This window comes from Zingiber officinale, chromosome 9A (assembly GCF_018446385.1).
Source record: "Zingiber officinale cultivar Zhangliang chromosome 9A, Zo_v1.1, whole genome shotgun sequence".
NCBI lineage: Eukaryota > Viridiplantae > Streptophyta > Magnoliopsida > Zingiberales > Zingiberaceae > Zingiber > Zingiber officinale.
Genome location: NC_056002.1, coordinates 95,692,052 through 95,719,826, shown reverse-complemented (window position 1 = coordinate 95,719,826; position 27,775 = coordinate 95,692,052). Strand labels below are relative to the sequence as shown.

Genomic DNA, 27,775 nt, shown 5'->3' with positions numbered 1-27,775 from the left:
CTTCCGAGCTCACGCATTTCAACAGCGGGCGTGAGAAAGCCTTTTTGTAAAGCTGATCGCCGATGAGTGTGAACCGACCGACCCTCCTTCTTAACAGCTGGGTTTCGTTCCGGTCGGACGGCGTGGTTCCCGAGTGGAGGAACTCTATGATGGGTGTCCGCCAGTCGCTTGGAAATGTGAGGCCTTCCATCCGGTCGACGTGCACCACCAACAGTACTTTTTCAATTGATTGATGAATGGCTACCGGCGTTATTGAGCTCGCGAGCTTGGCTAACTCATCGGCTGCTTGATTTTCTGCTCTGGGTATCTTCTGGATAATAACTTCTTTAAAGTCAGCTTTGAGCTTCTCGAAGGCTTCAGCGTAGAGCTTGAGCCGAGCACTATTGATTTCGAGTGCAGAGCTGGCGCCAGCTGAATCAGGTGAGCGTTACAGGCCGGCTCCACATGCCGAGGCTGCAAGCCGGCCATGAGGGCCTCATACTCTGCTTTATTGTTGGTAGCTTTATAATCCAGCCGGACGGATAAGTGCATCTTCTCTTCTTGAGGAGAGAGTAGCAATATCCCAATTCCGCTCCCGAGCCGAGTGGACGACCCATCCACATATATTCTCCACATAGCTTCTGGCTCCGACCTTTGCACCTCAGTCACAAAATCGGCCAAGGATTGCTCTTTTATCGCCGAGCGGGGCTGGTATTGGATATCAAATTCACTTAACTCCGTCGTCCATTTGATGAGTCGTCCGGATGCCTCTGGATTTAGTAGAACACGTCCGAGCGGGCTGTTGGTTTTGACAATGATAGTGTGCGCCAAGAAATATGGACGAAGGCGCCGAGCGGCGAGGACCAGAGTAAAAGCTAGCTTTTCGAGCCCAGTGTAGAGAGATTCAGCATCCTTTAAAATGTGACTAAGGAAATACACAAGCTCTTCTCCGCTCGCCCTCACCAGTGCCGAGCCAATTGCCTCGGTCGAAGATAGATAAATCTGAGCCAATAGTCGGCTTAGCTATCTGAGGCGAATTCAGATATGCCTTTAAATCTTGACGCGGTCACATTCTTCGTCGGTGAAATTTTGTAGCCTTCGTAGATCTTGAAAAGCGGAAGGCTCCGGTCGGATTTTGGAGATGAACCAGGACAGAGCGGTTATCCAACCGATCAACGTTGCACTTCCCTTGTATTTCTTGGGCGGCATATCTCGTAGAGCTTTCACCTTGCTGGGATTTCTTGATGCCCCTTTCGGTCACTATGTACCCGACGCCCTCCTTTTGCTCGAACAAGCACTTACGGGATTTAACTTGACCCGTATTTGCGGTCGGAAGGTCTCTCCATGTCCTTGAAGAGATCGGCCGCTCGGACGGACTTAATGAGAATGTCGTCCACATAAACTTCTAGATTCCATCCGATCGCTCTCTGAACACTTTATTCATCAATGATATGTGGCCCCGCATTCTTCAATCCGAACGGCATCACCTTATAGCAATAAGTGCCGTCGATGAAGCTGACCTTTTCTTGATCTTCACGCGGCGGCACTTGGTGATAGCCACGGTAAGTGTCGGCATCTGATTAATTCGCTACGTTAGAGTCCACGGTTGATCTATCGGAGGCGGAGGATAAAAGTCTTTCGGGCAAGCTTTGTTGAGATCCGAAAATCTATGCATACTCTCCACTTGTCGCATGGCTTGGAGACTAATACTCGTTAACCAGCTGGGAGCTGTACCTCGGATATGGCCGGCCTCCAAGAGTTTCTCCACCTCCGCTCGGATGATAGCATTCTGCTCGGCGCTGAAATCTCTTTTTCTCTGCTTCACGGGCCGTGCGTCCGGTCGGACGTGTAGTTCATGCTGCGTTATACTTGGTGAGATTCCGGGCAGCTCATGTGTCGACCAGACGAAGACATCATGATTTCTTCGGAGGCTTTGGATCAATTCTTCTTTCTGCTTCTATTCCAGATCGGACGCTATAAAGGTTGTGGCCTCCGATCGGGTTGGGTGAATCTGCACTTCCTCTTTTTCTTCGTAAATTAAAGAGGGTGGCTTTTCGGTGATGGCGTTTACCTCGATCCGGGGCGCATTCCGAGCGGAACAGGCCTCTGCTCGGACCATCTCGATGTAGCATCGCCGAGCTGCTAGCTGATCTCCCCGTACTTCTCCCACTTTGTCCTCTACGAGGAACTTGATCCTCTGGTGGAAGGTTGAGACGACTGCTCGGAATTCGCTGAGAGTCCGTCGTCCCAAAATAACGTTGTAGGACGAGGGAGAATCGACCACCACGAAGTTTGTTGTCCTGGTCCTCCTGAGCGGCTCTTTTCCCAGCGAGGTAGCCAGCCGGATCTGTCCGACCGGTGAACCCATAGAGCGGAGTTGTCATGGGTAACATCTCGGCTCGATCAATTTGCAACTGATCGAATGCTTTCCTGAAGATGATATTGACTGAGCTCCCTGTGTCAACAAATATGCGGTGAATTGTGTAATTGGCTATTACCGCTTTGATGAGCAGAGCATCGTCGTGGGGTACTTCAACTCCTTCCAAGTCCTCTGGCCCGAAACTGATTTCCGGTCCGTTCGCCCGTTCTTGGCTGCAGCCAACGGCATGGATTTGGAGCTGCCGGACGCTCGCCTTTCTTGCTCTGTTAGAGTCTCCTCCGGTCGGCCCGCCAGCAATAACGTTGATCTCGCCTCGGGAGGTATTGCTTTTATTTTCCTCTTCCCGCGCGGACGGTCGAGACCGTTCTCTGGACGCTCGGCGATTCTCCTGCCTTGGGGATCGGTGCCGGTCGGGAGTCTGTTGCTGTCGCCTATCAGCTCGCGTTCGATCGGCTTCATGAATTCTCTGTCGCCTGTCGACTGAGGGAGACCGTCGTCCGGCATTCCGGGGTACGGGATGAGACACGAAGGGAAGACTTCGACAATCCCTTGTGTTGTGCGTATCCGTTCGGTGGAAGGAGCAGAACATCGGGGTCCATTTCTTTTTTGGCTTGGGCCGGGCGGCGGCTACCTCTTGCACGTGGGACCTGGCATGGGGGGATCGGATTGCTTCGGCCCTTGGTCCTCTGGGCGGCTGATGGGTTGCGTGTTGTTTCCGCTCGGACGGAGGAGCCCGCTCGGTTGGAATTTCTTTTTTCCTAGCCGCTTGTGCCTCTTCCACGTTGATGTATTCGTTCGCCCGGTGTAGCATGTGATCATAGTCTCGGGGCGGCTTTCGGATGAGCGATCGGAAGAAATCCCCATCCACCAGGCCTTGTGTGAAGGCATTCATCATGGTTTCTGAGGTGGCCGTTGGAATGTCCATCGCCACTTGGTTGAACCGCTGGATGTAGGTTCGAAGCGATTCGCGGGCTTCTTGCTTGATGGCGAACAGGCTCACGCTCGTTTTCTGGTAGCGTCGACTGCTCGCAAAATGGTGGAGGAAGGCCGTTCGGAAATCTTTAAAGCTTGTGATGGATCCGTCCGGCAATCTCCGAAACCACCGTTGAGCCGAGCCCGAGAGGGTGGTAAGAAAAACTCGGCACTTTACTCCATTTGTGTATTGATGGAGAGTAGCTGTGTTATCGAACTTACCCAGATGATCATCCGGGTCGGTTGTCCCATTGTACTCGTCGATCGTTGGAGGCGCGTAGTGCTTTGGCAGAGGATCTCGTAGGATAGCCTCTGAAAATTGGCGATTGATCCGCTCGGGCGATGAGTCCGCTCGGGGGGCTTTCCCCTTCCTGTCATCTCGCCTAGGCATTTCATCTGAAGAAGATCCCCTATCCCGGTGGGCTGCCACGGCTTCAGGGGTGCGGAACAGAGCCCGATGAAATGCGACGGTGGCAGGTGGTGCTTCCGCTCGGCAGCCAGACGCTGAAGTTTCTTGCTGCTCCGGCCGCTCGGCTGCTGCCTTCTGTTTTTGCTCCACAAGCTTGGCGGCCCTTATCTCAATCAGAGGTTGAAAGTGTCACCGCGTGTTGTCGTCCAGCCTCGTCCATTGTTTCCGATCGGATACAGGAGCGTTCCCACAGACGGCGCCAAATTGATCCTGTCCGAATCGCTGAACCAACGGACGCTGGGCACGTGGCGCTCTCCTCGTCGCTGACGTAGATCTTCGGCCGGTCGGACGGCGTTCCGGCGAACCTCCCGGCGGTGACCCTCCGACGCTCAAGTCAGGCAAAGCTCAACCAGGAAGTGGCTCCAAGAATCGTAGAATACATACCTCCGGCGAAGAATGAGGGCCTTTATATAGGGCAGTGAAGAAGTGAGTGTACACCTGCCGAGGTGTACACGTGTCCATGACCCATACCCCAGTAAGGACTTGTCAGTGAGCTTCCCTAACCCATACTGCTACAGTCTCGGCATGTCCTCGATGGGACAGCGAAATCCCCTGTCACAGGATTTGGAGCATGGCCTACACGTGAAACATACCTGCTGTCAGAAAAAGACGTCCCCTGTCCTTTTCCCCATTGCTCCAGATCTGGCGTCCGGGCGGACAGCAACCTCAACATCCGGCCGGACATATGTGGTGGTTTACTTGGGGAGATTTTCCATCATATACTTTGTGGAGACTATTAGCAATGTTACCTTATAGCTTTGGCCGAGCGTGAGGTCCGCTCGGCACCACGACCTTTTCCACTGAGCGCCGGAACCCTGATTTTGACAGGGTGCCTTTTAACCATCAGTCGACTATCATCCGATCGGGACGTTCGATTCCACCGGACGGCCGGCCTACCGCCCGGTCGGACCCGACCCTACCGTCCGGTCGGACCCAGCCCTCTCCGGATGGACAACTGCCACTGTGACTTCTATGTGGCGTTGACTCCACAGGGTGGGGTCCCCTGTTCTTACTACCGGATCAACGAGAAATACATCTGGATACTGTGGTAGTCATGTGGGAGGTCGGATATTATCTCGCAAGGTACTCCTGGCCGGGTATTTCTGGCCTACTTTATAGAGGGGCGCTCAAAAGCTGGTGAATACTTACCTGTCCTGCCAAAAATATCAAAATTTGACACACCGACCAACTGCTCTGCTAAGAACATCTATAGTCTCATGTTCTTTTGATCAATGGGGCATGGATATTGTAGGATCATTTCCAATGGCCCCGGGTCAGAAACGCTTCTTACTAGTAGCGGTGGATTATTTCTCTAAGTGGGTGGAAGCAGAGGCCTTGGCCAGGATCACAGAAGATGTTGTCATCCAGTTTCTATGGAAGAATATTCTTTGCAGGTTCGGCATACCGCATAAATTGGTATCAGATAATGGGAGGCAATTTCAAGGACAAAAAATCCAGGCCTGATGTAAGGGGTTTGGCATAACACAAACGTTCACTTCAGTGACATACTCGCAAAGCAATGACCAGACCGAGGTGGTCAATCGAGAAATAGTACGAGGTCTGAAGGTTAAGCTGGATTATGTGGGAGGTAACTGGGTGGAAGAGCTATCGAGCATCCTATGGGCCTATCGTACAACACCCCGAGAAAGCATAGGGCTGACACCATTCCATCTAGTTTATGGGAACGAAGCGGTAGTACCTATAGAGATTGGAGTGTCGTTAGTCAGGAGGACGTTATACGATGAAAGAAATGTAGAGCGGCGATTAGCTAGGCTGGATCTCATTAGTGAAATTCGTGAGAAGACAGCAGCCAGACTGGAGGCCTACAGACAAAGAATGAGGCAAAATTATAACAGAAGAGTAATTCCTCGATTCTTTGGAGAGAGAGACCTGGTCTGGAAGCAAGTAAAACCCGTGGGGGATGTGGCTAAGCTAGCTCCACAGTGGGATGAGCCTTATGAGGTCGTTAAGAAATTATCGTCTGGAGCTTACTATTTACAAGATAACCAAGGTAGGAAGTTAGATCGGCCGTGGAGTGCTAACTACCTGCGACCTTACCGAGTTTAAAGAATTATATAAAAAAGAAGAGGTCGGGTTGTAAAATGTATGTCAGACTGGGGCCAAACGCTGACCAGATAGCATAGTAAAAGGATATGTCAAAGCGGGGATTGTATATCCTAACATTTCTTTCAACAGACTAATATATTTCAGCAAATTAAACCTTAAAGTGCAAGTGGTTATGTAGGAAGTAAAGTAATAAAGTATTCTACATGACATCATTAAGTCATAATATGCGTAGGCATTCAGTATCAAACATTTAAAGGGAGTAAAAATATTATCCGAATCTCTTTAATGATCCGATCATGATTTAGAAACTCGGCAGGAGGAGCAGATTTCAAGTAGCCTTGTTCGTAGAGTTGTCACAGAGCCCCAGCCACACCATAAATAACAGTTGTGGAGAAACGTTGTACCGCTTGTGTACAAAACTCTGGAGAGAGCAGGTACAAGTCGCGGCTCTACTTGCAGCGATCATTCTCCCCTTCCTTATAGACGGCAAGGGTTGTGGATACCCCCTCTGCAGTAGCACGAGCCTGCGATAGTTCAGCCCGGATAGCCAGATGTTCTGTTACTTGAGACGCCAGTTGTGCCGCCTGGGACTCTAATCTTTTGCTCTGCTCTTGTGCTAGGGTTTCTGCGGAACATAGTTTCTGGGTTAACTGATCAATGGCTCATTGATGCACCAAAGCTTGTTGATCCACGTGTTGCTGGTGCTGTTGGGTTTTTCGGGCCATGAAAATCGCTTTTTCGTGTCGCGGAAACCCCGAAACCCCCGCCACCGGATCCGTGCGAAGATAAAACTTTCGAAAAACTTATGAGTATGAGTTTCTAAACCTCGATCTACAGTAGATCTACAAAGGAGAAGGAATATACCCTTGATGCGAAGCCCTTCACAATCCCGCTTGTCCTCGGTTCGCCGGATCTCGAAAGTGTCAAAGTAGACACTTCTCTATGTGTATCCACACAAGCAAGAGATGGAGAAAAACCTCTAAGGATGTGCTAGCAACCTTAGAGATGAGTAAGGGAGGAGAGGGAGAGCAAGAAGAAAACTCTAGAGGAAGAAGAAGATGGAGTTACTCAAAAAAAATGAAACTCTCCACTTGAATAAAAGTGGCCGGCCACTTTAGGTGGAGTTGTAACCTCCATGGAAGGCCAAGAGTCACAACTCTTGGTAACTCCCATGAGGTAGCATCCCACTTAAGCAATCATGATGATGTGGAGCATCATCATTGGCCCACTCAATGCCAACTCACCAATGAGGTGACAAATGGTCAAGTCAAACTTGACCTTTCATCTTCCTCTCAAGTCAAGTCAAACTTGACCACTTCTCTCTCTTGGTTGATCTAATCTAACCATTGGTTCAAGTCAATTTTAATTTAATGAATCTCTATTCATTGAATTAAATTAATTCAATGAGTCTAAGTCCAAATTAGACTCACCTAATACATGAACCAAATTGAGTCCAACTCAATTAGCCTACTTTGGATTACTCTTAATCCAATTTGGTTCATCACATGAACCTAATCCTTTAGGTTCATCAAATGAACCTAATCTCTATCTAATTGCCCTTTGTGTGTGACCCTATAGGTTCTTATAACGTTGGCAATGCTCCTAAACTCTTTTAGAAGCATAAGTAATGAGCGGTATCTAGCAACACATCATTACTACCCAAGTTATAAGAATGTTGAGATCCAACATCACCTTGTGACTACTAATTGTGACTCCTCACAATATATGACAAGTGTCCTTCTATCCTAGACATCTAGATTGATCAATGTGAGGTATAGACCGTGTCATCCTCTGACCAATCTAAATCTTGAACTCCAAGTAGACTCACTAAATCAAATGAGCTCAATATCTCATATTGACTCATTTGGGCATGGCCATGCACTTCGTGGTCTCACTCTATCAAGAATTTCGATGTTGCTCCTGTCATATAAGAGGGATAGATCCCATCTACATCACTCACATTCCTCTTCATAATTCGTTACATACCCAGTAATCGCCTTTATAGTCCACCCAGTTATGGGTGACGTTTGACGAAACCAAAGTACATAACTCCTTATGTAGGGATCCATGGTAACTTCAGGTCCAAGGACTAGTAGTCATACTAATAGTCACATGAGAAAGTATATGACACTCATATAACGATCCATGATACTTTCTCATAGCGGGTCATTCAGTATACATTCTCCAATGCATACCCATGTGTCAACTTGATATCTCTATATCCATGACTTGTGAGATCAAGTCATCAAGTTGACCTACATGATAGTCTCGTCGCATTAACATTGTCCCTAAATGTTAATACTCGACTAGAAATGATTAAGAGTAGTGTTCTCTATATCATCTCACTATCGGTTCAACTAACCGATTGATATAGGTGAGAACCTTCTACTCAAGGACGCTATTATAGTTTATTTGGCACCAATACAAGTAAGTATAATAACCAAAACAAATGTCTTTATTTATATATAAGAATATGATACAATAAGTCCATAATACAATCATCAAATGATTGGCTCTAGGGCTCTAACTAACAGGTGCACGACATCAATCTGGCTCTTTTCTATTTGAAGGCCTTTAAGCTTATGGTTAGCTTGCGCCAGGGATACTTCCAGATGGGTATTCCTTCTGGTCAGGTCTTTTATTTCAGCTCTCAGGGCATAACTAGCTTGCGCGGGGTCATTTAATTGAAGCTCCAATTCTATTACCCTGTCCCGCAGAACCTTATTCTGGTAATGAGTGACATGGAAGGATTGATTTATTATCAGGGACTTTGCACAAGCTTGGGACATAAAGGAAATATTTAATAAAAACGGGGAGGATAATAGGTGCTAGAATCATTAAAGTTTGCCTTAGTATATAGCTCTGAGAATCTATCCATTTGGGCAGGCGGCGACAAGAGTTTCATCTGGTGCATACTTTCTTCCCATAAAGTGGCCAAATAACCTTTCATGGTCAGGGTGTTGGTAGGAACGTCTTGCCTTGACCTTAACCCAGCCTCAGAAGGGGTAGTGGTACGATAATGGTGATGAGCAGGTGATGGTGGTTGTGAAGGCCCAGCAGTTGAGCTAGAGGGAGCTGAAGGGGGCACGCGGGAAGGCACCGGAGGCGAGGTGGTGGGTGAAAAAGAAGGTGAGGGGCCAGCTTCGGGGCTCCGGTGCTGTTGCGAGGTTGAAGGTTGAGCTAGTAGAGGCTTGGCCGGAACCTCGGGTGGATAAGGAGGAGCATCTGCCTGGCTTGGGATAGGAGTAGTGGTTGCAACAGGAGGCGAAGGATGAGGAACAGGGGAAGGGCCCAAGTCTTGACTAAGATTGGTAGTTCTACGTCGAAGTCTGTGAGCCAAAGGCCGATCGTCCGAATCAGAATCCTCAGAGGGCAGCCGAGTCTTGCGCCGGGAAGAAGAGGGTGTATCCCAACTCGAGCGGTCATTTACATAACGCGCCCGACGAGTCGCTTGAGATGCTTCTTCGAAGGCAGGGCTGGCATAAGTTACGTTGGCTGATCTTATACCATGGTCGCGTCCCAGGCTAGAAGTCGATCGGGAAGGATTAGCTGATTGGGGATGTCTAGGGCCGGATGGCCAAGCTATAGGCGAGGCCCGGGGATGAACAGAGGCGGTAGGCCGGGATGCAGGCGAGGTCCTGGGATGAGCAGAGGAGGCAGACCTAGAAGTAGATGAGGCTCTGGGAGGAAGACGGGGTCGTGGGTTTACAGAGGCAGCCATACCGACCTGGGTTGAAGTTCGAGTAGGGGAGCGACCTCCTCTCTAGAATGACTCGACCGCGCCGCATTATCTCCATATCACTTATAGGAAGAGGTTGGATATCTGAGGCACGTGTTAAAACATCAGCTGTACAAGACAAAGTATGGGGTCAGCTACAGTAGGTAAAACAAAATGCATGAAGTCATAAAAGAACCAAAAGAGAAGCTTACTCAGGGAGTGAGGTGTTTCAGAAGTAAGGTGACTCAATCGGAAATAGGACAATAATTCTTCAGATAATAAGCGTGTTAAGTTCAGCTGCCATCCTGCTAAGCGAGATAAAGCCTCTGTATAGGAGGTATCAAGATGAAACTCCCCTAATTGCGGGGTCGGGGGAAGTAGCAGTTGCCATTGCAGGGGCCATTCTACTTCATGAGGGAATTGAATGAAGAGGAACTTGCTCCTCCAGTTCGTTTCAGGAGGCTGTAGGGGTGAGAAAAAAGCAGTTCGAATGCACGGCTGGAAGCGGAATGAGCCTTCCTCCTGTCGTCGAAGGGTGAAGAAGCAGTGGAACAAAGGGGCGGACCAGGATAGCTCGCATACCTCACAGAGTACTACAAACCCACAGAGGAGCCTTATAGAATTGGGCGTCAGTTGGCCCATGGAAATTTTGAAGTAGCGGCACACATTAGAAAAGAAGGGGTGAAGAGGGAGGCGAAGGCCGGTCGTAAACTGTTCTTTAAAAATGGTGCAATAGCCGTTGGGAGGGGCGAAAATTTGGTGCACTCTAGTTGGGATGATCAGATATGTGTTAGCAACAACTCCGTAGGTATATCGCAGATCATCCAGGTCTAATTCATCAAAGGTGGATGAGCTAGGAAAATACATTGCCCCCAGAGAAGACAGATGAGAGGAGGATGCCATGTGAAAAGAAATAGAAGGAGAAGAAATCAAGCAAGAGGCTATCGAAGCAAAAATAGAGGTTTAAGCGTAGCAATGGATACAGGTGGGAGGAAGAAGAAGGCGGGGAAAAGGTGAGAGGTAGAGATGAGGGGGAAGTATTTATTGTTGGGTTTTTCGGGTTGCGAAAACCGCTTTTCCGCGTCGCGGAAACCCCGAATCTCCCTAGCCAACGGATCCGTGCGAAGAATAAAATTCGAAAAACTTACGAGTACGAGTTTCAAACTCTAGATCTACAGTAGATAAGAGTATTACCCTTGTAGCGAAGCCCTCGCGTTCCCGCTCATCCAAATGGTGCCGGATCTCGAAGTTGTCAACGTAGACAACTCTCTATACGTATCCACACGAACAACTCAATGGAGAGAGAGCCTTAGAGTGTGCTAGCACTCCAAAGGGTCTCGGCAATGGTAGAGGAGGAGAGGGAGAGGGAGAGGGAGAGCTTGAGGGAGAGGATGAAGTGAATGCACATGAATGAAAAATTCATTCTCTATACTCACTATGTGTGGCCGACCACAATTGTAACTCCTCTACAATTAATGTGGTCGGCCACATTAAATGGAAAGGAGGCTTGTAACCTCCATGATGTGGCACACACCTAAGTAACCATGATGATGTGGAGCATCATCATTGGTCCACATCTTGCCAACTCACCAATGAGGTGGCATAAAGTCAAGTCAAACTTGACTCTTCATCTTCCTCTCAAGTCAAGTCAAACTTGACTTAATCTCTCTCATGGTTGATCTAATCCAACCATTTAATTCAAGTCAATTTAATATAATGAATCTAATTCATTTAATTAAATTGATTCAATGAGTTATAATCTAAATTAGACTCATTGAACACATGAATCAACTTGAGTCCAACTCAATTAGCTCAATTTGGATTACTCTTAATCCAATTTGGTTCATCACATGAACCTAATCCTCTTGGTTCATCATATGAACCTAATCTCCATCTAATTATCCTTAGTGTGTGACCCTGCAGGTTCTTGTAACGTTGGCAATGCCCCTAAACCCATTTAGGAGCATAAGTAATGAGCGGTATCTAGCAACACATCATTACTACCCAAGTTACAAGAATGTTAAGATCCAACATCACCTTGTGACCACTAATTGTGACTCCTCACAATATATGACAAGTGTCCTTCTATCCTAGACATCTAAATTGATCAATATGAGGCATAGACCGTGTCATCCTCTGATCAATCTAAATCCTGAACTCCAAGTAGACTCACTAAATCAAATGAGCTCAATATCTCATATTGACTCATTTGGGCATGGTCATGCACTTCGTGGTCTCACTCTATCAAGAATACCGATGTCTCTCCCGTCATATAGGAGGGATAGATCCCATCTACATCACTCACATCCCTCCGCATAATTTGTTACATACCCAGTAATCGCCTTTATAGTCCACCCAATTACGGGTGACGTTTGACGAAACCAAGTACATAACTCCTTATGTAGGGAACCATGGTGACTTCAGGTCTAAGGACTAGTAGTCATACTAATAGCCACATGAGAAAGTATATGACACTCATATAACGATCCATGATACTTTCTCATGGCGGGTCATTCAGTGTGCATTCTCTAATGCATACCCATGTGTCAACTTGATATCTCTATATCCATGACTTGTGAGATCAAGTCATCGAGTTGACCTACATGCTAGTCTTATTGCATTAACATTGTCTCTGAATGTTAATACTCGACTAGGAATGATTAAGAGTAGTGTTCCCTATATCATCTCACTATCGATTCAACCAATCGATTGATATAGGTAAGAACCTTCTACTCAATGACGTTATTATACTTAGTTTATTTGGCACCAATACAAGTAAGTATAATAACCAAAAACCAAATGCCTTTATTTATATAGAATATGATACAACAAGTCCAAAATACAATCATCAAATGATTGGCTCTAGGGCTCTAGCTAACATTTATAGCCGCTGGACAGAGGGGCAATTTCGTCAGTTATCATCCACCGGTCCATAACAATTGGCGGGAGCAAAGAAGGCCAATGGATCGTCTTAGAAAATAACGCCCAAGGGTATATATGGAAAAGTGTCGACGTGAAGTACGAGGAGATAGCCTTTGGGAAAAGACGCAACAATTATAAGTGTCCTATGAACTCTTAACCCTCGCTTTCCCGCTCTGGTATTATCTTGTACTGGAGTAAGATGGAAAAAGTAGACCAGGGTGTTTGGTTGAGCCAGGACGGTCAGCGGGGAAAGGAGAGTGAAATAGGTCGGGGTAAGGAAGTGAGTCCCGACTGAGACCAGTTGAAACCTCATCCAGAAGGTCGAAGTATACATCCATAACGCCATAGTTCATACCGGTCTGAAAATACACAAGGTATTGTTAGGAAATTAACGAGCCAAGGGAAGATTGAAAACGGGCAGTCATATCATAACATATCATGAAAAGGTTAAGTAGTTCGAGACAGCAACCAATTTGAAATTACATGCAAATAATATTGGCAAAGGTTTGACAGTGTCATTGTTACATCAAAGTTCAGCATTAGTAGGAGGCGCGGGGAGGAGAAAGAGGTCGTCGTCATCTTTGAAGGTAGGATACGGCCCTGCGGGAAGTTCACACATCAGGCGGGCAGTGTCCAGAAAGTTCTCTGAAGGTGCAGAGTGGAGTAGGCCCTGCTCGAATAGTTGACGAGCCCCGCCGGCCGCTCCGCAACATAACATAAGGTTCATCAAACCTCCCATCTTCCTCAAGAAGAAAGGAGAGGTGACGTAGGATAGCCTGTACGCTCTAAGACGACCGGCTTCACCTGCCTGATAATCCGCCAGCTCGGCCCGGGTCTTCTGAGCATCGGCTCGGACAGAAACCAACTCTTTTTGACTCTGGGAAGTAGTCTCCTGGGCCTTCAGAAGATCGGCCTGCAGTGATTTGAGTGTGGTTTGGCTGGCCTCCCAACGACTTTGGATGACTTTCTCCCAATCGACGCTGGAAGCTAGCTGATCCTGAACCTCTGTTAAGTTTTTCTGAAGAGTCTCTTGTGTTTCTTGTAAACTCTTCAGATCAGAAGATAAAGAGGTCAGCTTTGCATCTCTCTCATCTAATTCAGCCACGAGCGAGCGACGACGCTCCCCCTCCGAAGCCAACTTGGACTCGCTATTCTTCAGAGCCGCCTCCAAGGTCTTTATTTTGTCAAAAGCTGCATGGGAGATGCTTCGGGTAGACTCGGCAGACTCCCCAATCAACCGAAGATACCCCACCAAGTCGCCGGGTGTTGGGTTGAGCGGATCACGAGGAGTAAGCGGTAGCTCCAATTCTTGAAGACGAGCCTTCAACACCTCATGCTCCCTCTGCAAATTGGCGGCATATTAGATTGCACTCAGGCTGGCGAAGCAGGCCTGCATAAGACACAGAAGGAAGTATTATAAGGAATTCCAGAGGAGGAGCCCTGATAAAAGAAAACTCATAGTAATTATCTGGCGAGAGGCTTGGTCCAGCCATTCGATTGACAGATTGTTCCAAAATCGTCGTTTGCCTGACCGCCAGGATGTGGCTAGCTCTCCTTGTAGCTAAACCAAGCCAATAGCAGGAGGGGCATCTTCCACAGCTTTTTCGACGGCATCAGGCTCGATGGAGGAGGGCAGGCGCCAGGAGGCGGTGAAGGCATACTTTTTGGAGATTCTCTCCCGGGTTCGAGAAGTGGAGGCTGGAGCGGCCACAGGAAACAAGGCGGACAAAGTGGCAGAGCTCCCGGGTTGGTCCATTACGGGAAGAGGGATCTGCCCAGGAGATGAGGCCCGAACGGGAAGAGAGGCCTGCTCGGGAGACAGAGCCCGAACAAGTGTAGGGGCTAATATTCTGGGCGACAAGGTGGGAACCTCCGGCTCGAGAGCAATTCCCGATTGGGAGTAACAGCCTTAGCCTCGGAAGATTGGGAGACTGCGGATGAACGTTGGCCAGAAGGAAGAGGTGGAGGAGACGCCTGGACTGCGGGAATAACCCTCTTCCATTTGCGTTGAAGACGTAGTCGTTTAGCAGAAGGGGGAGAAGCGGCTCGTTCTTCCTCGGCCTATTCTAATGTGGTAAGGTCTTCCAGAGGGGCAGCATCCAGGGGAAGAGTAGGGGGGCTTCCGCCCGGGCTAGCGCAGGAGGGGCAGATTGTGAGGAGGCTTCCAAGCCCTGTTTAAGCTCTACGCTCAGGGCTTTCAAAACGGCGAGAGATTGTTGATTTATATTTGAAGAATAGGCCCGGAGCATAACAACCTCTGCAAAGTGGAAGAGAAATACCTCAGTTAGGGAAAAATAGCAAGAAGGAAAGCAGGGTCTTACCTAACGGAGCCCCTATCTCTGCATGAACTGGGCTGAGCCCGAAAGAATATAAAAAGCCTTCCAATAGTATTATAGACAAGCGAACGCTCACACCTCGGAGTTTTTCTGAAGCGGCGTGACAGGAGGGTTGGTGATGGTGCACAGGAAGATTAGTAGGAAGATCAGAACGCCATTGGGCTGGTCCGATCAGCGGTTCAGGAAATCTAATGAAGAAGAAACGAGATTTCCAACCTTTGTTGGAAGAAGGCATGTCAGAAAAGAATTTATAACCAGGTCTAGCTTGCACCATGAATACCCCTGGTTCAGATCGTTTGAAGGAATACAAATGATGAAATAGCTGGATGGTCAAGGGGATCTGGTATACGCGACACAGAATGACGGTGCCGCATATGGCCCTGAAGAAATTGGGAGTGAATTGAGAAGGGCAGATACCAAAGTATTGGCTCAGGAAGGAGATGAATGGATGTAGGGGAAAACGAAGGCCTCCTAGAAGCTGGTCCTTGAAAACAGTCATAAAGCCTTCAGGAGGGGATGAGGGATGTTCACTGGGTGTGGGGAGTCGAAGTTCATAATCTTCGTTAAGTTCCAGGTTAGAACGGATCATGGACAGGTCATGGTCGTCTTTGTCAGAAATGTAATAAGAATACCAAAAGGGTGTCTTACCGTCCGCCATTATCAAAATGAGGAAGGTTGAAGGAGAAATCAGACGAAAGGAGGAAGAGCACCAGGCGGGGGGAGTCAAGAAGGGGAAGGTCTAAGGCACCGGAACAGCAGAACAACGAGGCGGCGAAGGTAGTCGAAGCGCTAAGACGACGACTACAGACTGCCTTTAGGGCTTATAAAGCGGGTTTTCCTGGGGAATATCGAAAGATGAGTCGAGTATATTTTTGGGTAAAGCGCCCAATGTCGTCCGATCATAGAACGACATACTCTTATGGGAAGTCGTGTACAAAAAGGAGTTAAGTCGGCGGCGTCATACGGCGTAAGCAATAAAGGCGTGGGACAGGTGTCACCCCCTAGGAAGTGTATTAATGATAGACGTGATAAGGAAATTATGAGAGGAAGAGGGCATACGGAAGCGTCTGTCATGCGATCTTCTCGGGAAGCGGCGAAGAAAATTGGCGGGAGATAAATTCGAATGTTGCAAGGCTACACGGCGTCATTTTCCCGAGGGTTGAGTAAGGTTTTAATATTTTTATTTTCACTTACGTCTGATACTGTATATTTCTTGACTACAGTCGGGGTCAGAGTGTTCCCTTCAAGCAATCCCTGGTTGGGAACTCACCCCTAGGTCGGCAGCATCTGCCCCCGAACGGGCTTTCCTAAGAAGTCCCGGTCGGATGTCCCAGACTCTCGCCCCAACGCGAGTTATAAGTGAGCTATGCTCTCACGCCCAACGACCTTCCCGGTCGGTCGTCCCAGACACTCGCCTCAGTGCGAGTTATAAGTGAGCTATGCTCTCACGCCCAACGACCGTTTAGGTCAGGTTCCAGACTCTCGCCCCAGCGCGAGTTATAAGTGAGCTATGCTCTCACGCCCAACGACCTTCTTGGTCGGCTGTCCCGGACTCTCGCCCCAGTGCGAGTTATAAGTGAGTTATGCTCTCACGCCCAACGACCGTTCAGGTCGGGTTCCAGACTTTCGCCCAAGTGTGAGTTATAAGTGAGCTCTGCTGTCACGCCCAATGACCGTTCAGGTCGGGTTCTAGACTCTCGCCCCAGTGCGAGTTATAAGTGAGCTCTGCTCTCACACCCAACGACCGTCCAGGTCGGGTTCCAAACTCTCGCCCCAGTGTGAGTTATAAGTGAGCTCTGCTCTCACGCCCAACGACCGTCCAGGTTGGGTTCCAGACTCTCGCCCGAGTGCGAGTTATAAGTGAGCTCTGCTCTCACGCCCAATGATCGTTCAGGTCAGGTTCTAGACTCTCGCCCCAGTGCGAGTTATAAGTGAGCTCTGCTCTCACGCCCAACGACCGTCCAGGTCGGGTTCCAGACTCTCGCCCTAGTGCGAGTTATAAGTGAGCTCTACTCTCACGCCCAACGACCGTTCAGGTCGGCTGACCCAGACTCTCGCCCCACTGCGAGTTATAAGTGAGCTATGCTCTCACGCCCAACGACCTTCCCGGTCGGCTGCCCCAGACTCTCGCTTCAGTGCGAGTGAGCTGAGCTCTCACGCCCCAATGATTTTTTTCGACAGCACTCCTTACATACGCCTGGGCAAAATGTAACAAAACATGCTCCCGCGCTCGACCGGTCAGTAAATTATATTTCCATTATTTTCTGTTGCTAAATATGAAAACTAGCAGGTATATTCTCAAGCGTCCTAACTTCCCCTTCATCACGATGAGAGGTAAGAAGAGGGCTAGGTAAGTAAGTTATTATGTCTATTAGAAATATTGGACAGATACAGGTGATGCAAAAGCAAGGCAACACAAATCTACACCATAATAAACGGAATCCAGGAGACATGTTTCATTTCATTAAAAAAGGAACATTTTTTAGAGGCTTCAATTGTTGCCAGACCCAGATAGCTTATGTTCTCCCTCTAAACGAGTCCTTGCCCGAGCCAGTACTTTCCGGACATGGTCGAGAGTATTCTACAGTTGGCTAATGGTTTCGTCCTTTATCCGACTCCCCTTTCTCAGCAGAGCCACCTTGTCCTCGTGTTTCATTTTCAGATACAGAATATGATGAATCTGACTCTGGAAGTCTGCGTGCGCCTTCATCTTGAGAGTTATCTCAGCGCGGGTTCTATATTTGGCAACCTGCCAAAGCTCTTCCATTTTCCTACGGAGGGAGGTTTGAAGATCCCTGCTTAGTGTCATGTCAGCTGACGATGTAAATAAGACAGCTCGATGGGTTCCATGAGCGAGAGGAGGAGAGCATAAAAAAAGAAGGGATAAGAGTATGAGTGGTGATGGAAGGGTGCGCAAACCTTTTTATAAGGAAGGAGAAGGTGAAGGGATTACCTCGGAACTTGAGTTGACGTTTGGAAAATAGTGTGGCATTTATAGGAAAAGAGTATGCTCGAAAATTGAGGAGTCAACATACACATGGAACAATCCCGTTTATCTCATAGGACGACGAGAAACTCCAAAGGAGATAGACGGAAAACAGGTTAGCAGAAGATGCGAGAACCAGGTCAGGTAACAAAGAGACTTGGGTCTAGTTAGTCGAACTAGAACCTCCTTCGACTAGACTTGAGGGGGAGGCTTGTGATACGGTGCATGAGAAGGGGGCCCGGCGGATGACGTGGTCAAAGGTCAAGCCCATGGGATGGTCAGAAGTCTAGCCCTGTGAGGTCAGAAGTCAAGCTTGCATGGCCACGATCAAAGTCTCAGCTGACGGGGCAGTCAAAAGATAAGATTACAAGTTGGACAAGATTCGGCCTCGATAGCAATTGAGGGCAGGGCCCACAGGCCAGGTAATGGCGCGGAAGGAAAGGCCTCTGGCGTAGTATAGACCTGGCATACAGGTCGGGACATACGAGCCATGGATGACAGAGGACAGAAGCAGGTCGGAATACAGACCTGGCGTACAGGTCGGAACGTACAGGCCATGGATAACAGCAGACAGAAGCAGGTCGTAATACTGACCTGGCGTATAGGGTAGAATGTACAAGCTATGGATAATAGCAGACAGAAGCATGTCAGAATACAGACCTGACGTATAGGTCGGGACATACGAACCAGGGATTACAGAGGACAAAAGCAGGTCGGAATACAGACCTGGCGTACAGGTCGGAATGTATAAGCCATGGATAACAACTGACAGAAGCAGGTCGGAATACAGACCTGGCGTACAGGTCGGAACATACAAGTCATGGATAACAGCAGACAGAAATAGGTCGGTATGCAGACCGAGCATACAGGTCAGGAGTGTGCTTACCTAGGATGCAGGTTGGGACTTATATCTTCACGACATTGGATAAAAGGATCAAAGAGTACAGATCGGAACTCAAGATAAGCGGAAGCAGACCGATGCATACAGGTCAGGATTTATAACTTTATGGTTCAGGATACTTGGATCGATGAAACATGCAGGTCGGGATGTGCCAGCTAAAGATACAGGTCAGGATTCATAGTCTCATGGTCCAAGATAAGTAGAATTGGATGCAGGCATACAGGTCGGGTTGGATAGAGTCAGACGTACAGCTTTGGAGTCGGGATAAACCGAACCGAACTCAGGTCAGGAGGCGATATCAGATCGGGGTTAGCAAGATATCAGATCGGGTTTAGCAAGCGCAAGGTCCCAATTTAGCAGTCATGAGCGGAGGATACCAGACACTACATGACAAGCAAGCAAGGGAATCGTAACTGTCTGTCAGAGAATAATCAGAGTGTTAGGAAATATGCCAACAGTCGGGGCTCGTTACCCCTTTGGTCCTGCCACCGGCCTATGAGAAGATGCCGCGTGTCATTCACCGCCAGACAAAGCCTGACAGCCGACATTCACTGACACCGGCCAGACCCTCGGAAACATCTGTTGCAGTATAAAAAGGGATGCTTTGTCCCTTACGCAGGTACACTCACTCGTCATTTCTTACTCATCTTTTCTTTCCGTCCTTTCTCTGTACTTCTGGGGAAAAAGTACCTGACTTGAACGTCGGAGGGCCTGACCCGGGGACTTTTTCCCTGGTTTTTAGTCTCTAACGACTCGTAGGCTCGTCTGAGTGTGCGCAGAGCCCTAGTGTCATCATCCTGGTCATCACCTTTCGTCATCCGCCCGTGTGAACCCTTCCGGAGAGTGCTAGATAGATCGGACGCCGTAGCGACTTTTCGTCAACCCCCAGTACATCGAGACCCATTTTCATCCGACTCAGCTTCCGGACGAGATCATCTATCATTACAAAAAATGTCAATGAAAGTTCAGTTGCAATTCGACTTAATTTTATATTTTTATTAAAGCAAAAAAAAATCAATTGAAAGTTTAATTTAATATGTTACGCACAATGAAACATGAAACAATTTAAACTCTTCACCTTTCTCCACTCTTCTCTTGATAATAGTCATACAATACAATGTGTGTTGTAGCTCCTATAGTGACTACACGACGGTTCGTGTGTATCGATCATCGAGGGCCTGAAAGTTCAATTGCTTCTAATACCATCGATGAGTCCTCCATCGAGTCAACATATTGGTGTGTCGGTTTTTGCTCCTTTGAGGATTGAGATTCGGGCATGTCGAGCCTCTGTGTAGCTTCCCACTTTTCAGCTAGCCCGTCGCCTTCTAGCATTCGTACGACCTCTGACATCTTGGGCCGTTGCGATGGATGGAATTGTGTGCAAAGAAAAGCCACTTGAACCATCTCTTTGTGCTCGACTCGGTCATAGTTGTTTCGGAGGCCTTTGTCGACCACCATGTAGAGCTTATTCTCTTGATGAAGTTTTTTGACCTGCAAGTTGTTCAATCTATTGAACTTATCAACTGTGGCTTGATGTTGTTGATGATGACGACATCAACTGAAAGTAGCATAGTACTCTATCGATATATCGAAGGATCTAACTGGGGTTGTATATTCCACTAGAGAATTCTTAGAGTTGAAGATGAACTTACCCAGTCCAGCATGACACCTTTCTGGTTTGCAAGTCTTCCAAAATCCAATGCTTTCTGACCGGTAACCAGTTCGAGTAATAGTATACCGAAACCAAAAACATCAGTCTTTTCTGATGACTGTCCGGTCGAAAGATACTCGGGAGCAATATGCCCCACTGTCCCACGAACTGCTGTTGTGACATGTGATTCCTGGTGATCCAAAAGTTTTGCCAGCCCGAAATCTCCAACCACTGCGTCGAATTCTTCATCGAGAAGAATATTTGCAGCTTTTACATCACGGTGGATAATTTTCGGATCACACTGCTCGTGCAGATACAGCAATCCCCTGGCTGTCCCCAAGGCTATCCTCTTTCGTCTTGACCAATCTAAAGCTGGCCTGCCACGGACGTTCTCTGAAGGAAAACCGAAGAAACAATAATTTTCAAGAATTTAGAGTGTGCATAGCCAATATGCTAAATATATCTCATGTGAACTTCTAACGATAATGAGAATCAAAGTTTTTCTACACCGTCTGTATCATTTATGTTCACCAAGCAAGCGAATGGGTCTACTTGTTCAAGGTAGTAAGAAAGGAATGCATGGCTACTTAACAACATCATTATGGAAGCCAAGAGTTTACGAAGTAAAGCAATGTATAATTGTTACTGCTTATCATCGAATGGCAGATAACTAATAACAAATTCATCGATAGGGGATTCACCTCTAAGTTGAGAAGCTACACTCCCGTTAGGCATGTAAGGATAGACAAGGAGCCTCTCATTCTCTGTTGTGCAGAATCCGCATAGCCTGAGTAAATGTCGATGAACTGCCAAGCTTATCATTTCAACCTCAGTTTGAAATTGAAGGCCTCCAATGCTGTTATAGTCTCTCAAACGTTTGACAGCCACTACGGTTCCATCACGCAAACAACCTTTGTAAACAATTCCATAACCTCCTTTACCTAGAATATTTTTTGAATTGAAATTGCTGGTGGCTGCTCGTAGCTCCTTGAATGAATACAGCTTCAAGTGTCCCAAGCAAATTTCTGGATCATATCGCCCTACAATCAAACAGATTCATCTTAACCGAAGACTGAAGCAGACAAAATCAAATTACCATCTGTAGAATGAATGATATGCAAAATAAAAAAATAAAAAAATTGCCATCCCTAATATAAAACAAAATTCTCATCATGCACTCGTAGAGGTTTGGCATTGCTGTTCGTTGGTCTTGAATAATTGGGGCCAATTTCAGACATTCGATCGCAAAAGTTGACCCTTGTGTTTATCAAACTAATGGAAAAGTGAAGGGAAAGGAAAGTGTTAGTTACTGGAAGTGGAGGAACATAATTAAGATTATAAAATTCCCTCTTGTGTTCTTGAAAGCATACAAAATGGGAGGGAAGTTAATTCTCATCTTTTCTGTTTATTACAGAGACATAGTGAAGAATGATAGTTTTTTTTTTCTTTCTGTTTGATTTTTGCCTACTTTTGGTAGGATTAGTTCTAAGGGAAGTAATGATCATGACTCCCTCACTTTTTCTGTACACTCCTGCTCACTTCGTCTAAGTAAATCAAACCTCTCTTACTTAAGAATTGTAATTGAAGAATTTTTTATATATAATAACATTGTTTAGTAGAATAGTGTTGTAATAGTTCACTGAGTTCTCATTTACCAAGATAGCATAAGAATATGATGAGAGTTTGGTCTATACCAAAGTCAAATGCTGCAAGAAAATGGTTATCCTAACACAGAAAATGGCAGGCTATCTCTTTAGCTCTGTAGGATAGATCAAATAACATATGGGCAATAAAGGAAAGGATGTCGTTAGCAAAATAACACTATATGTGAAGACCCTTACCGTTTACATCATAAAATATCAGTTGATTATGTCTGCGTCGTCGCCAAAGTAGCAAGCCAACAACAATTACTAGAAGAGTAACAAAACCAACACCGGCACCAAATACAACAGCAATAGGCCGACTTCTTGTTCCTCCGACTCCAAGTTGTGACCTATCTGAATTAAATTGGCCACAAAAGGATTACTTCATTGCTTTCGATACATTCTTAAACCATGAAAGAAGGAACTATCCCATGTAAAACTATTTAAAAAGAAATTTTACTTACTCTTTAGATCTTCTGGTCGATATGAAAGTGGAACTACTGATCCAGAAGAGCAGTTAATGTCTAAATCTGATCCACATATTAAGGGGTTTCCAATAATGCTGATTGAAAATACGAAAAGGAACTACAAATTAGAGCTTATTGATTGAATGGGTGAGTAACTCATCAGAGGAAACAAAAGAAGTGAAAAAACAACAACTTACTTAAATGTTCTTGCAGATATTTTAGGCAAGGAACCACTTAAATTGTTGTGAGAAAGATCCCTGAATAACAACATCAGTTTGAGACAAAATGCTGCCGATAGTGTATAATGGAGACTCCCTAGAGATGAAATTCAAGATAATAATAGAATTTCAAAAACATACACAAGAGTGAGGCCTCTGATGTTGGACAATGAATCTGGGCAAGGTCCCGACAGATTGTTGTTGTTCAATCGCCTGGAAGATAGGAAAAAGAAAATCACAGCCTTTGGGTCCATAGCAGTGATACATAATAATCACTTAAGAACTCAATTCTTTGATTATGAATATATCATACAGGTAATTCAAGTTGTTAAGGCCTCCAAGTGAACTAGGAATAGTGCCATGGAATTGATTGTTGGACAAGTCTAGTGTCTGGAGTCTCTCCAGTTTGCCTAACTCAGGAGGAAGTGATCCGGATAAAGCATTGTTTTGGAGCATCCTACAGAAACAATTACCATAATAAATCTTCTAATGAATTTAATAACATCAATGTGACTTTTTAACCCGTAATGCAAGGAACGATTTCCAGCTTACACAGATTGAAGATTTGTAAGATTTCCTATACAAGGTGACAGTATGCCAGACAAGCTTTGACTGGGTAGTCCCCTATCAAAAATGATGAAAAATATGAAGGATTTACTTATGTAGGTGATTAACAGAAAATAAATTTGACCCTGCAAAACTAGAATTTGGCCTTACAGAGCAGACACGTGTCCATCGGCTGAGCAGGTGACCATCCTCCAACTACATGGATCCACAGAGTTGACGTCCCAATTTTCCAAAACATTGTAAGGGTCATTCAATTCCATTTTTATTGCCATCAATGCTACCACTGAAAATTAAAGAGAAAACCCCAAGTATCAAAAGCAAGACCTGCTCTGAGGATTGTTATTTGTTAGAAAGAACATATATTTCATATTATCTACTTGACAAATAGCAATAACTCATCCTTAGAAGATTCATAAACAAAGAATAGGGAAGAAGATTAAGTATTCAAGTAGCTGCATCTGTGTGAATCATTCAACTTCTGATGCATGATACTCAAATGAGACAGTCAGGGCAGGTCTAGAAGACGGCATTCCAAACTGTCAGCAGGTGGCATAAAGTGCAGTGAGAACCATCATTTAAGTTGAGAATTGCTTCAATTGCATTCTATATCTCCATTTTTTTTTTACATTAAGGGAAGTGATTGGACCTTAGTAGCACAACAACAATGTTAGGACTAGAGCGGGGCTTTGAAAGGGCAACTTTTCAGTGATATTGCCTCTATAAAAATCCTTCAATTTGGTAAATTCATGGATTGTTGGGGCAATGATTCACTATGCAAAAGTATGAGTACCATCCAAATCAGGAATGCGCAAGGAAAACACCACATGATGAGCACAGCATGAGTTGGAGATCAAACAAAGAAAAGAGCATGACAGTGCTACAGACCTTCATAGTTTATGCCAGACGGGGTAAGTGTGGCGGAAGACGAAGAACATAGGCAGACAATCAGCACCAAGCAGGACGCCCGAAAGAGACTTCTTGCAGGCATGCTGTTTCGCTCCTGCAATCGCCTGACTTCCTTGAGTACTTCACATAGACGATCAATTAAGCGTATCCACTATGTCCCTAGCATTCAAACCTTCCTTACTTTCTTGTTTCCTGGAGACAAAAAGGCAGAAAGGCACTCCTTTCCATCTTGAATCCCACAAAAACTCCTTAATTTCTTTTCCCAAATCCCCAAAGAACCACCTTTCCTCCTTAAACGAATAAAGATCTTGCTATCAAGTGCCCAAAGCCTCGGAATCAAACTCCACGAGAAACAAAGTCGCGCAGAGGAGAGTAGAGAAGAATGGAATTGACAGAACGCAAATGCCTGCCACCGCCAGATCCGTGGAGGAGGAGCCTCTTCTCTTCGTCAAAGGGGCAGCAGCGAGCTCTCTGTTGCTGCACTTCCTTTGGCGGCAGCAGCAACACAGGGGGGAGTCGTCGAAGGACGAGGACAGCAGCAGGGGAGACAAGGGAGGTGTGTATACCTTGGTTCCAGGCAAAGTCGCATTTGGCCACACCGTCCTCCTCCGCCTCGCAAAAGGGCAAACAAAAACCGCGATGCAACAATCGGACGCGCAAAGCGCCATTGCAAACTGCCAAAGCGACACGGGCGCAGATACTCCATTGACACACCAAACCCCTGCTTCGCTTGTTGTGTGTGAGACAGAAAAAAAAGATGCCTCCAATAATTTCTCTCTCTCTGGCCCCTCATCTAGTAAAATTTGTTTTATGTCTAGACAAAATTAAACATAAGGACTTAATTAGAACAGTCAATAAGTCCGAGCGCTAAATTTTTGATGTTCAAGCTTGCCCCCGGATTTCAATTTCAAGATGCTTCTGGATCATTTATAAGTATTTTTTGTTTTATGTTAGTAGTTGATAAAAATTTTTATAGGATTCAATATTATCAAACTTAATTAATTATTTTTTAACATTTAAATGTATTTAATAAAGTAATTAAGTTATTAAATTAATTATTTAAGTTTAGCTTTAAAAAAATTAACTTGGATTAGTTTGGTAATTCAAAGTTATTTATTCATTTTTATTTTTTTTTATTTTTTTAATATATTGATAAAATTTTATTAATAAATATGATTCGTAAATATTATTCATAAATATTTATGAGTATTACTGAGTTATATATATATATAAATGTTAATCTACGGTGTATTTCTTGCGGTTTTGGTGCGGTTGCCTTCCTGATCGGTCTGGTGGTTTCTTGATCGGTCCAGAGACCGATTAGGAATATACGTGGACTAAACCGCACCGATGCTGCAGCATAAGCACCACATGCTAACATTTCTATATATATATATATATATATATATATATATATATATATATATATATATAATTTAAATTTATTTATTTTATTAATGTTATGTATACTGGACTAACATAAATAAATTTTTATAAAGTCCAATAATTTTTATTGACTCAAGATAGCAAAATTGATATTCAAAGTTTTCAAAAATATAATTCAAATTTCTAATATCATGAAAACAATAGGATTATATTATGTTAGATAAATTATTAAATAATAGAGTAATAATAGGTAGAGGGAAAAAAACTCAAAGAAAAAATTATGATATATATTTAAATTCATGGTCTTTCATTTTGTATGAACTAATAATTTTACGTGTCTATCTTTAAATTTTTTTCTAAGATTTTTTTTTTGTCTACATATATATATTTTTCGGCAATTTATCAAAATGCGCACTTGAAAACTGAATTTATCAAAAGATGTACACTACTTTGGTATTTACCAAAGAGCGCACTTTTTTAAAAGCATTTCCTATTTTACCCTCCTGATAATTTGACTTTTTCTATTGTTTTTCTTTTCTTCATTATATTTCTCTTACTTCTCTCTCCTCTGTCGGCAGAATATAGGAATAACATTAGTCAATCTTTAATCACATTTTAATACATTTGAAGAAGCCAAATAAATAATGGGCACCATATTTGCACTCCTTGCAATTTTAGAAATCCACAAGAACTGAAATGGGTGCAATCGGAGCTTTCTAGGTCGATCAGTGAGTTTCGGTCAAAATCCACTGATGGATCTAGAGAGCTCCGATTGCACTCATTTCAGTTTCTATGGATTTCTAAAATTACAAGGAGTTCAAATATGGTGTACATTATTTATTTTGACTTTTTATAGATGTTAACAAGCAAAATCAAAGAATCAGCAAAAAAGCCCACATTGGGCCTGATATGGACTCAAATCAAACCCAACGTGGGCTTTTATGCCGATTCTTTGATTTTGCTTGTTAACATCTATAAAAAGTCAAAATAAATAATGGACACCATATTTGAACTCCTTGCAATTTTAGAAATCCATAGGAACTGAAATGGGTGCGATCGGGCTCTCAGGTCCATTGGTGGGTTTTGACCAAACTCACCGATCGATTAAACTCGATCATCGCACCCATTCGAATCTATAATTTCTAAAATTACAAGAAGTGAAAATATGGTGTCAATTGTATTTTTGGCACTCTAGTGGTGGACGAGGTTTTGAAAATCCTAAATCTCTCTTTTTTTTTCCTTTTTTTGTTTTCAGTTCGACGTGTAATTCTAAAACTGGTGTATCTTTACTTTAATATCTTTTTGTCACAGGCGGCTGGAATGATAACAAAAAAAAAAAAAAATAAAGAGAGATTTAGGGTTTTCAAACCTCTGATACCAGAGTGCTAAAAAATAATGGACACCGTATTTAACTCCTTGTAATTTTAAATTCATAGAACTGAAATAGTCTGATCGGGCTTTAGGGTCGATCGGTGGGTTTGGTCAAAACCATCTGATGGACTAGAGAGCTCGATTGCACCCATTTCAATTTCTATGTATTTCAAAATGCAGGAGTTCAATATGATGTCCATTATTTAGTTTGGCTTTTATAGATGTTAACAAGCAAAATCAAAGAATCGACATAAAGCCCGTTGGGCCTGATATGGAATCATATCGGGCCCAACGGCGTCCGATATCATTCCATATCGAGGCACTGGCGACGGGCGATATCATTCCATATCAGGCCACGCGTTGGGCTGATTTGATATCGGGCCCAATGTGGACTTTTGCGATTCTTTGATTTTGCTTGTTAACATATAAAAAGCAAAATAAATAATGGACATCATATTTGAACTCCTTATTTAGAAATCCATAGAAGCTGAAATGGGTGTCGGAGCTCTGGGTTCATCGTTGGGTTTTCAAAACCCCGATCATCTACTGTATTTATCAGGATATTTTATGAATTTCTAAAATTACAAGGAGTGAAAATATGATGTCCATTATTATTTTTGGCATTCCTAGTGGTGGACCAGAGGTTTTGAAAATCCTAAATCTCTCTTTATTTCTTTTTATTTTTTTTATTTTTTGTTGTTAATAGGCCTGATATCTCTCATATCAGTGGGGAGATATCAGGCCCAACGTGGGCATAATATCTCTTTATATCAGGCCTAAACAAAAAAAAGGAAAAAAAAAGAGTTTTAGGGTTTTTCAAAACCTCTGGTCTACCA

General features: G+C 45.0%; 1 protein-coding gene across 1 annotated transcript in view; it reads right to left on the bottom strand.

Annotated features, from left to right (window-relative positions):
* Positions 1 to 24,497, bottom strand: part of LOC122021112 (polyribonucleotide nucleotidyltransferase 2, mitochondrial-like) — a 77,257-nt gene extending 52,760 nt beyond the window's left edge. Inside the window, exons 1-11 of the mRNA XM_042579199.1 lie at positions 24,364 to 24,497; positions 24,162 to 24,276; positions 23,427 to 23,559; positions 23,262 to 23,333; positions 23,023 to 23,166; positions 22,851 to 22,922; positions 22,689 to 22,748; positions 22,489 to 22,586; positions 22,223 to 22,378; positions 21,083 to 21,421; positions 20,383 to 20,774 (exon numbers count right to left, since the gene is read on the bottom strand). Of these exons, the coding sequence (XP_042435133.1) occupies positions 20,383 to 20,774; positions 21,083 to 21,421; positions 22,223 to 22,378; positions 22,489 to 22,586; positions 22,689 to 22,748; positions 22,851 to 22,922; positions 23,023 to 23,166; positions 23,262 to 23,333; positions 23,427 to 23,559; positions 24,162 to 24,264 (1,569 nt within the window). The 5' untranslated portion in view covers positions 24,265 to 24,276; positions 24,364 to 24,497. The remainder of the gene's footprint in view (positions 1 to 20,382; positions 20,775 to 21,082; positions 21,422 to 22,222; positions 22,379 to 22,488; positions 22,587 to 22,688; positions 22,749 to 22,850; positions 22,923 to 23,022; positions 23,167 to 23,261; positions 23,334 to 23,426; positions 23,560 to 24,161; positions 24,277 to 24,363) is intronic.
* Positions 24,498 to 27,775: the final 3,278 nt, after the last annotated feature.